Genomic DNA, 9,924 nt, shown 5'->3' with positions numbered 1-9,924 from the left:
GGGGGGGGGGGTTCTGGGCTCGGCTTATGGGCCTGAGAGAGGTGACCATTTCCAAAAGGAAAGACTTCTATTTCAGGTTATTCCAAAAAAAGGGCCAAGAGTTTCTTTTCTCTGGGGGAGCAGAGGCTGCAGGACACGGGACGGGGCAGCAGGAGGAAAGGGATTCCTACTGTGGGGTCCTTGGCTGTGTGCTGCAGCCCTACTACTTCACAGCTCCCCCCATTTCTGACTTGAACTTCAGGCCATGACCCACTCCCTCCCCAACTGTGGAAGCCTCCCCCTTGGCACCTGCTCCTATCTGCTCCCATCTGGGAAGCCTCTGAGCAGCCCGCAGTTACCCTTCTCTGGGCCCGCTTCTCCCCATCTCCCTCCTGGCAGCCTCTCCCACCTCTGGCCACCTCCCCTCCCAGTTCTCTTTCCCTTTGGGTTATGGGAGCCTGGGCCCTAGGGGAGTGGTGCCGGAGCACATCCAGGAGGGTTGAAGGCACTGTTGGGTAAACTGGGGCCTCGTTGGGCCTGCTGTGGACTGGGCTCTGGTGGGACGAGATGTCTGAGTCACTGGGTGACTAGGATGAGGAAGAGAGGGCTGGCGAGTGCTCTCATTCAGCCTGGGAATTTGAAGGAAGGAATGGGGCAGACTCCTTGCTCTTTGGTTAGCTTCTGATGCAGGTGCCGGGTTTGGGGGTGCTCAAGCTGGAGTGGGGCCTCCCCGCCTGGCCTGGCCTTCTCACCCTTTCCCTACCCTTTCCCTGAAGCCCCTTCATGCTCTCTCTCTTCTCTCTACAGATGGGACCCAGGTGAGCCCGGGTGCCCGCTGCCCCAGTCCCCCTGGCACAGGTAAGAGTCAGGCCCAAGGGAGCCCATGGTGGGAGTGGAAGATGAGGATGGGGAGATAAGAGGGGCGAGAGAAGCAGGGTGGCTGGCTGATGGACCGGAGGGTGGGGAGGTTGGGGTTCTGGGGGTGGGGATGAAGTTAAGATGGGGGTGGGGTGAGGAGTGGGGTAAGAGAGGCAACTCTGGATCTAGGCTGGTCCCACTGCTGGGAAGCACAACAGGAAAAGGAAAGGCAGGATGCTCTTCTTGTCCTTGTTGGCTGCAGTGAAACAGGAAGGCAAGTAGGAAGCTAATGTTTGTACTCAGACCCCTGCCTCACATCAGGCTCTGGGCGAGGCGCCTGGTTCTTGCTCGTTGGCTTTAGTTCTCACAGCGGCCCCGCACAGTGGGCACAGCAGCCCTCGCAGGTGGGAAGAGGCCTCTTGCTGCTCGGGTGGGAGGGGAAGGACCCCTCTTCTGGGTCCTCTCACATCCCGGCCTCCTCTGCCGTTCGGCTCTTCTGGTTTAGGATGTGCTGCGGGGCCGGGGCTGGAGTGGCTGACGGCTGCCCCTTCTCAGCCTCAGCCGGTGTCCACGGAGGGCCTCCCGGGTGCCTGACGCCTAGCAGTTACGTGTGGCGGGGAGGAGTGAAGTCCGGGTGTCCTCTTTGCCTCCCTCCTGGATGTCCAAAGGCTTACAGGCAGGTTGGGGGTACAGGACGCACCAGTAGAACGCGGTACGTGACCAGGGCCAAACAAGGGCGCAGAGGATGGAGTTCATCCCTTCACTCAGGGACACTGAGTCCCACCTGTTGTCCCATAGTCCTCCTGGACATGTGATTTCAAAACAATACAGAAATTGGAAAAAGGAACATTGATGAACCCCATCTCTGTGCCAGGGCACCTTCTTAGGCATTTAAGGGGGACAGATACAGAGATTTAGTCAGTGATTCAGCCAGTATTTATTGGGTTCTTATCACGTGCTAGGTACTGTTCTAGGTGCTGGAATAGGGAGAAGTAAACCAAACCAAGTCCCTGCCCTTGCAGCTGGACTCTGATGGTACCCGCCCACCCTGGGCTTAGAGGGCACCAAACTGCCAGTGTGACTGGAATCCAGAGGAGGGAGGGACGCCGGGCGGCGGGCTGAGTGCAGGGAAGGGGGAAGCTTCCAGCTGGACGTGGAAGAAAGGGTAGGATCTGGAAAAGTAGAATTTGAGGGATGAGGACGGAACTGACAGGAAGTCATTGTGAGCAAAAGCTCAGAGGGTAAAAGGTACGTGGGCTTGTGATAGGACAGGAGCTGACGGCTGAGACGAAAGGTTGCATTCAGAGGTAGGAGACAAAGAGAAGCTGGCTTAGCACCGGATTGTGGAGACCCCCAAATGCTAACTGATCCCGAGCTGCTGCGTTCTCAGAGTTGCTGGGGCGGAGCCCCTCCCACATTCTCGGCAGCCCTGTGCTCCGAGGGAGGGACGGGGAGGGACGGGGCCTCTCGGTCCGTGGGAGGCTGAGGCAGCTAGCCCCGTGTCCTGTGGCCTGCCCGGGGTTCTCGGAGGTCCCGCTCATATCATCAAGGGAGTCCTCTGATGGACAGGAAGCCAGGACACCAGATGTGGAGGACTGAGACCCTTCCTGGTAGGAGTGTGTTAGCAGCAGAGGCCCAGACTCAAGCCGAATGAGAATCTGGGTTCCCCGAGTGGATGCATGAACAGGGGTGGGGGATGGAGGCTGCGCGTTGCCTGCTGCAGGGCCCTTCTGGGTGCAGTCTCTTACTCTCTGGACAGTCGCGGTGGGCACTCCCTCCTCGGCTCTTCTCTTGTCTCTGTCTCATGGGCAGAGAACGTTAGAGTGGATGCCCCTTAGCCGCAAGCCCATCTTTCTCTGATCAGTGAGAACCCCCCAAAAGTCCCTGGGAAAATGGAGCCAGAGCACTGGCCTCGGCAGGACCAGAACCCATGCTCACCGTGCCTCTCGCCGGCTGGCTTTGCAGAGTCCCTTCCCCTGAGCCTCAGTGTCCACAGCTGGGATAATAGAATAGCAATAACCACCTCCCAGGGCCTCTGTGGGTTTCGGGGTGAAAGGGTTTTGCAGACATGCCTGCATGTGTGCCGTAGCTTGAAGATAATGATTGGTAATGGTTGAGGTGGGCTGGAGACTGTGTTCCCTGACTCCCCGGCTGGTGCTGTCACAGTGCCTTCCAGTGCCCCTCAGCCTTGGGCGCAGAGGCAGCCCGGGGCTGCCCTGACGGGCGATGCCTCACATTGCCGGGTGAGCCGAAGGAGGCCTCTGCAGACAGGTTTCCCCAGTTGTGTGCTCTGTCCTAGGGCAGCTGCTCTCACACCCCCACCCCCCGGCTTCCCCTTCTCCAGGATAACGGCCCTGCAGACCCTCTGCCTCGGGCATCTCTAGCTGCCCAGTCCAGCCTGGCCCAGCTGGCTGTGTGGGCCTAGAACCTGGCCTGGTGGCTAGTTGTGAATAGCTCCTGCCCCCACGGCCCTGGGAAGGTACTCGTCGTGTGGGTGCAGAGGACACTTGAGAAGAGGCAGCTGAGCCTGCCATCCCCACAGTGCCAGCCCGGAGCTGGCCTGAGGGCGCCCGGAGAAGGCCCCTTGGGCATAGGGGCGCAGGGAGCTGAGGAAGGCGCCCTGCGAATAGGGGTGTGCAAGCTCAGGGTGGTGGGCCAGGGCTGGCTGTAGGCTCCAGGCCCTGCCTCTTTATCCTCTGGCCTAAGGTAGAGCATGGGAGGGTGGCAGCTGGTAGAGCCCATGAGGCCCTCTGGGGCTGAAGGCCGCAGGAAGGGGACTGTTTGCCTGTTGGATAGCTGTCTTAGGGGGTGTCCTGGCCAAATCTTCATGCCAGGAGGGAAGGAGACAGCAGGACCCAGAATGTTCCCCCACAGAGCTTGTCACTAAATCCTCCCAGCTCCCAGCCCCCACCCCGGAGAGGCAACACCCTTTAGTGGAGAAGCACAGTGCTCGGAGCCAGGAGGCTCCTCCCGGCACTGCCTCCATAGATAACCCTGCATAGTTCCATGACCTCCTTCCCCCGGGAAATGGAGCTGGACATACCTACCTCGTGGGACCACGGTGACGAGAGAAGTGGGGAAAGGCCTGCGCACAGGGTTTCGCCGTGGTCAAGGGAGCCTGCAGGAGGCCGAGCCGGCCCTGACCGCACCCCCTCTCTGTGCGCCCCCAGGCCGCCCCAGGCCCCGTGCAGACACGCCAGGCCCTCAGCCCCAGCCCATGGACCTGCGGGTGGGCCAGCGGCCCCCGGTGGAGCCCCCGCCAGAGCCCGCGCTGCTGGCCCTGCAGCCCCCCCAGCGCCTGCACCATCACCTGTTCTTCACGGGCCTGCAGCCACGCTCCGCGGAGTCCATGAGGGTGAGTCCGAGCTCCCGCACCTGCACCCACGCCCCCACCCATGCCCGCGGCAGCCTCGAGCTCCGCCCCCAGCCCCCTCCCCCCTTCAGCCTCCCCAGCCCCTCAGCTCAGCCTTGGACTCCGTGCCCCTTCCCCGCCCACAGCTCCCGATGGACACGCCGATGCCCCAGCTGCAGGTGGGGCAGCAGGAGCAGGAGCTGCGGCAGCTTCTCAACAAGGACAAGAGCAAGCGAAGTAAGGACGGAGGCCTCCCCGGCCCGGGTCCGTGGCCTGCCCGCGGGCGCGCGAGGGCTGAGGTGGGGGCCACGCCGGCCCGGGCCTCCCTCTGCTTGCTGGGCCCAGCCTGTGAATGTGGGTGGGGGTCTGGAGGCTTCGCGGAAGGCGGGGGTGCCCGGCTCGGTTCCTGCCTCGGACTGCGAGTATGGACAGGGCGGTGGCTAGACAGTGGGGTGGGGAGGCCACCGCCCCTGACCCCCCACCCCCCATAGGTGCCGTAGCCAGCAGCGTGGTCAAGCAGAAACTGGCAGAGGTGATTCTAAAGAAACAGCAGGCAGCCCTAGAGAGAACAGTGCACCCCAATAGCCCCAGCATTCCCTACAGGTAACGCTCTCCCGCCCGCTCCCTGGGGCCCTGTCATGCCCCCTCTTCCCCAAGTGTCAACCCGTGAGCCCTCGTGCGCACTCCACCTGCATCCCAGCTGCTCATCAGCAGACCCTTACCCCTCACCTCTAATTATAATGCCGCCCCAACCTCTCTCCACCCACCTGACACCTGCCCCCTTTTCTCCTTGAATTATCACTCCCTACCGCACCCGAAGCCCTTCCTCGCTGCGCCCCCAGCACAGACATACCACGCTGGCTTTCTTCCTCCTACACGAGTCCCTTTTCTCTTTAGGACTTCCCCTAAGCACAAAAATATCCTGATTCCTAGAGTAGTTTCCTCCCACAGGAGACAGAGTCCCCAGTGTGACTGGCCCTCACCCAAGCCCTGGGACCCTGGCTCCTGGGCCTAGATCAGAGGCCTGCCTTGTAGGCTGCTGGGAGGAAGGGTGACCCGGTGCTGCCACCTGGAGATGGCCCCTGTTCTTGGCGGCCATACGATTCCTGGCCCTGTCAGTGACTGCCTCCCCAGGCAGGTCCTGGGGGCCCGTGCTCAGGAAGAGCCCTTGCAGAGCCCATGCCTGCCCCTCTGAAGCCGCCTTGGCCTTCCCTCCACAGAACCCTTGAGCCCTTGGAGACGGAAGGAGCTGCTCGCTCTATGCTCAGCAGCTTTCTGCCTCCTGTTCCCAGCCTGCCCAATGACCCCCCAGAACACTTCCCTCTCCGAAAGACAGGTGAGTGGGACAGGCAGGTGGGCCCCCGCAGGGGAGTTCAGGGGGCAGGGCCTCGGATGTGGGTCAGGAGTGTGGAGGAGCGGGAGGGCCTGGCTGGGCAGCGGCAGCCCATGGCGCTTTTCTCCCTGACGCTGCCTTCTCTTGCCTTAACCCAGAGGTGACTGGGAGGGAGGAGGGTAGTGTGGGGCCAAGTAACACCGGTGCTCCCACAGTCTCTGAGCCCAACCTGAAGCTGCGCTACAAGCCCAAGAAGTCCCTGGAGCGGAGGAAGAATCCGCTGCTCAGAAAGGAGAGCGCCCCGCCCAGTCTCCGGCGGCGGCCCGCGGAGACCCTTGGTGGTGAGGGCCAGCGGGGTGGGCGGGGGTGGCCGGTGTTGTCCCTCTGGGTCGGGTCCCGCCCAGACAGGACAACTGCACATGGTTATACAGGATGTGTCCACACTCGCCAGGGGGCTGAGTTGAGGCTGCAAGCCAGCCCCTGCTCTGTTGGCTAAGCTGACATCTGCCCAGAAAAGGGGCACCTTAAAAAAGTGTGCAAAGGCACTGGAGATGAGTGGTGGCTGCCTTCTTCCTGCCCTTCTGGGAAGAAAGCAGGAAGCAGAGGCCACCCCCTGGGGAAAGGGGACTGGCCCGGTTCTCCTGGCCACACTGGGCCTCTGACTGCGCTTCCCTCTCCCCCGCCCCCAGACTCCTCCCCAAGTAGCAGCAGCACGCCAGCCTCGGGCTGCAGTTCCCCTAATGACAGCGAGCACGGCCCCAACCCAGTCCTGGGCTCCGAGGTAAGGCCTTGACGGGCTGGGCTCTCCCGGGGCAGTTCTGAGGCTCAGCCTTCTTTTCAGCAAGCAGCCCTGACCGAGCTGGGGCCGCAGGGTCTGGGCAGCCCGGACCCGAGCCTCCTGGGGGTTCTGGGGAAGGCAGGCCCAGGGGTAGAGGTCTGGGACCGGTGACCCCTGCCCTGCTCCCCATGGCAGGCGCTCTTGGGCCAGCGGCTGCGGCTGCAGGAGACCTCTCTGGCCCCGTTCGCCTTGCCGACTGTGTCCTTGCTGCCCGCAATCACGCTGGGGCTACCTGCCCCTGCCAGGGTGAGTGGCTGAGGCGCCCTCCCCCCCACCGCAAGTCCCCAGCTTCTGTCGCTCCCTTCTCCTACCACCTCACCCCAGCACCTTCACTGCTCTCTGCGAGGGATCTTCCCGCTGTGACTTCTCCCTACCTCTCCCCAGGCTGATGCTGACCGCAGGACCCATCCGACTCTGGGCCCTCGGGGGCCGGTCCTGGGGAGCCCCCATGCTCCCCTCTTCCTGCCCCATGGCCTGGAGCCTGAGGCTGGAGGCCCCTTGCCCTCTCGACTACAGCCCATCCTCCTCTTGGATCCCTCAGTTTCTCACACCCCTCTGCTGACTGGTGAGTTCCACGGTTTCTCCAGGGGAGGGGCTTGGTCCCTGCACCCTGCTAAGGGCCAAGCTCGGGAAGGGGCCCTTCCTTCCTGCCCCCTCTGCAGCTCCCCGTCCTGCGTGTCTCCCTGCTGAGCCCATGCCCCTCCTGCCACCCTGTGCCCTTGCTTCCTTCCTTTCCAACCCTTTGGTTCCCTCCTTATGCCCCACCCCCCACCCCATTCTTTCCAGTGCCCGGGCTTGGGCCCCTGCCCCTCCACTTTGCCCAGTCCTTACTGACCACCGAGCGGCTCTCTGGGTCAGGCCTCCACCGGCCACTAAGCCGGACCCGCTCAGAGCCCCTGCCCCCAAGCGCCACCGCCCCCCCACCGCTGGGCCCCCTGCAGCCCCGCCTGGAACGGCTCAAACCTCACGTCCAGCTGATCAAGGTGAGGGGAACTCGGTAGGGGAGGCGATGAGGGGTTGCTTCACTGGGCTTCTGGGGGCTGAAAGAAGGGAGGCTCAGGAAGGGCTGGGACCTGGAGGGCCGGAGAGAGGATATGGCCCCTGAGGGCCAAGAGCTGTGTGGCCGCTGGAGTCCCAGCAAGATGCGTGGCCACGCAGCCCAGCCCACCGTGGCCCCCCCCCCGCACAGCCTGCCTCCCAGCATGGCCTCTCAGTGGGTGTCTCCCCTCCCCAGAGGCCAGCCAAGCCAAGTGAGAAGCCCCGACTGCGGCAGATACCCTCCGCTGAGGACCTAGAGACGGATGGCGGGGGAGTGGGGCCAGTGGGGGATGACGGCCTGGAACACAGGGAGTCAAGCCACGGGCAGCATGAGGCCAGAGGCCCTGTTCCTCTCCAGCACCAGCAGGTACGGCGGCGCCCACGTTCCTGGGAAGGTGCAGTGGGGAGACTCTGGGGCCTGGCACAGATGGAGGGGAGGGAGCTAGGTCATCAGAGCAGGAGACAGCTCTGGGAGCGGGGTTGCCCCACCAGATCCGCACCAAGGTACAGACACGCCCCCCACACCCATGCACACCGCACGCACGGGCACACACACGCACATACGTGCACACTCCGGTAGCCTGCCAGTCTCGGGGATGCCATGTCCCTTGTCCAGTGCTGAGGCCGGCTTCTCACAGAGTCGTGCACGTCCTTGCCCCAGCCCCTCTCCCCTGTGACCGGCTGTCCCACGTCCAGGATGGGGGCTAGGACCGGACACGGGGCAGAGCCAGGCGCGAGCGCCTCGGCCAGGGCGCTGTCACAGTGTGAGTCAAGCCATGGGGGATGAGCGTGCCGGGGCTGCAGGAGCAAATACTACAGACCAGGCCCCTAAAATGACAGAAATACATCGTCTTGCGCTTCTGGAGGCCGGAAGGCCGACACCAGGGTTCGTTCTTTCCGAGGTCTGTGAGGGAGGGGCTGCTCCCGGCCTCTGTCCTTGTAGATGGCCATCTTCTCCCTGTGTCCTCACATTGTCCTCCCCTTATGCCTGCCTGTGTCCAACTTTTCCCTTTTTTTTAAGGACAAAAGTCATATTGGATTAAGGCTCACCCTCATGACCTCATTTTAACCTGATTATCTCTGTAATTACCTACCTCCGAATAAGGGCACATTCTGAGGTGCTGGGGCGGGGCTTAGGACTTAATGAATAGGAAGTGGCGGGGACACGACTCAGCCCACGGCCCGTGGCAACAGTCCACGCACGTGTAGTGGCCCACGCACGTCCCTGTGTCCTTGGGCAGTGGACCTGAGACCCTTTACCTGGCTTCTGGCTTTGGAGTGCCAAGGGTCCAAGGAGCTCTGGTGGCACAGGGTGGTCATTCTGGGCTGCAGACCTTTGGGGGTAGTGCAGGGGCACGAGGGTTCAGAGATCAAAGGCCAGAGCCCCGCCAGGGCTAGAGGCATCATGGAATCTCTCCCGAAAGGGGCCTGCCTGGAGGTTTCCAAGGCCTTGGGCAGCAGCAGATGGAGCAGAATCCCGAGACCTGGAGACTGAGGCCCCCTGTGTCCCTCAGGTGTTCCTCTGGGAGCAGCAGCGACTGGCTGGGCGGCTCCCCCGGGGAGGAACTGGGGACTCTGTGCTGCTTCCCTTGGCCCAGGGCAGTCACCGGCCCCTGTCCAGGGCTCAGTCGTCCCCAGCCGCGCCTGCCTCACTGCCAACTCCAGAGCCCGCCAGTCAGGCCCGTGTCCTGCCCAGCTCGGAGGCCCCTGCCAGGACCCTGCCATTCACCACAGGTAAGGCCTAGATTAGACGGGGGCGGGAGAAGGGGCAGGGGGCCCACAGGGGCTCATGCACAAGTGCATGTCGTGTCATGCTGTCACTCGGGGCACTTTTCAAGGCCACAGAGCCCTTTCTTGGCCTTGTCACATCCACACAGCGTCCCATGAAGCTGGTGGAGTGGGTGGTGGTTCTCGTTTTGCAGACGAGGAGACCTGGGCTCGGGAAACTAAGGTGCCAAGCTTGTGGTCAAAGAGCAAGCGGACGGTCAAGCCCGGTTATGAATCCGGGTCTCCTGACAACTCGTTCAGACCTTTCAAAAATGATATTTATTGTGGTTGCTCTGTTGGTAATAAAAGAGCTCTAGAGCATTTTAGAAATTTTGAGAGATACAGAGAAACCGAGGAATACAATAAAAATGGCCAACCAGTATCCCGCCACCCCGAGGCCACCTCTCCTGAACGCTGCGTGGTTCAGGCCAGCTTCGTCGCGGCCCTGTACAGAGCCGTATACACGCTGATTGCGTGTTGTGCCCCATTCAGTCTGTTAACCTATCAGGAATACATCATGATACGATTAACCTTTAAAAATGAGATTTTTATAGTATTTCATCACGGTAATTTTTTGGAAGATTTCTCCTTGGTTGGGCGGCCAGGTGGTGACTCCTTTTTCCTCATGTGAATGTCCTTGTCCATGAACGTCTGCTCACCCCTGGCGTTGTTTCCCAAGGGCTGCTCTTAAGGAGCGGCATCCCTGGGTCAAGTGGGGTGAGCGCTTGGAAGATCCCGATGTCCTGAGGCGTGCTGAAA

The 9,924-nt window shown here is 62.1% G+C and overlaps 1 protein-coding gene across 3 annotated transcripts in view; it reads left to right on the top strand.

The window, feature by feature from the left end:
• HDAC7 (histone deacetylase 7) overlaps nucleotides 1–9,924 on the top strand; it is a 35,244-nt gene that overhangs the window by 14,770 nt on the left and 10,550 nt on the right. For 2 of the 3 annotated variants that reach the window (XM_040642378.1, XM_040642376.1), the window contains exons 2-13: nucleotides 787–837; nucleotides 4,008–4,192; nucleotides 4,336–4,426; nucleotides 4,681–4,792; nucleotides 5,410–5,525; nucleotides 5,738–5,863; nucleotides 6,212–6,303; nucleotides 6,496–6,606; nucleotides 6,745–6,925; nucleotides 7,147–7,343; nucleotides 7,595–7,765; nucleotides 8,913–9,132. In XM_040642378.1, the coding sequence (XP_040498312.1) occupies nucleotides 787–837; nucleotides 4,008–4,192; nucleotides 4,336–4,426; nucleotides 4,681–4,792; nucleotides 5,410–5,525; nucleotides 5,738–5,863; nucleotides 6,212–6,303; nucleotides 6,496–6,606; nucleotides 6,745–6,925; nucleotides 7,147–7,343; nucleotides 7,595–7,765; nucleotides 8,913–9,132 (1,653 nt within the window). The remainder of the gene's footprint in view (nucleotides 1–786; nucleotides 838–4,007; nucleotides 4,193–4,335; nucleotides 4,427–4,680; nucleotides 4,793–5,409; nucleotides 5,526–5,737; nucleotides 5,864–6,211; nucleotides 6,304–6,495; nucleotides 6,607–6,744; nucleotides 6,926–7,146; nucleotides 7,344–7,594; nucleotides 7,766–8,912; nucleotides 9,133–9,924) is intronic. The other variant, XM_040642379.1, reaches the window with a different exon arrangement.

The sequence above is a fragment of the Ursus maritimus genome, unplaced genomic scaffold (genome assembly GCF_017311325.1).
Source record: "Ursus maritimus isolate PB19 unplaced genomic scaffold, ASM1731132v1 scaffold_26, whole genome shotgun sequence".
NCBI classification, from domain to species: Eukaryota; Metazoa; Chordata; class Mammalia; order Carnivora; family Ursidae; genus Ursus; species Ursus maritimus.
Note: the sequence above shows the minus strand (reverse complement) of the source record. Positions and strands in the feature narration are given on the sequence as shown.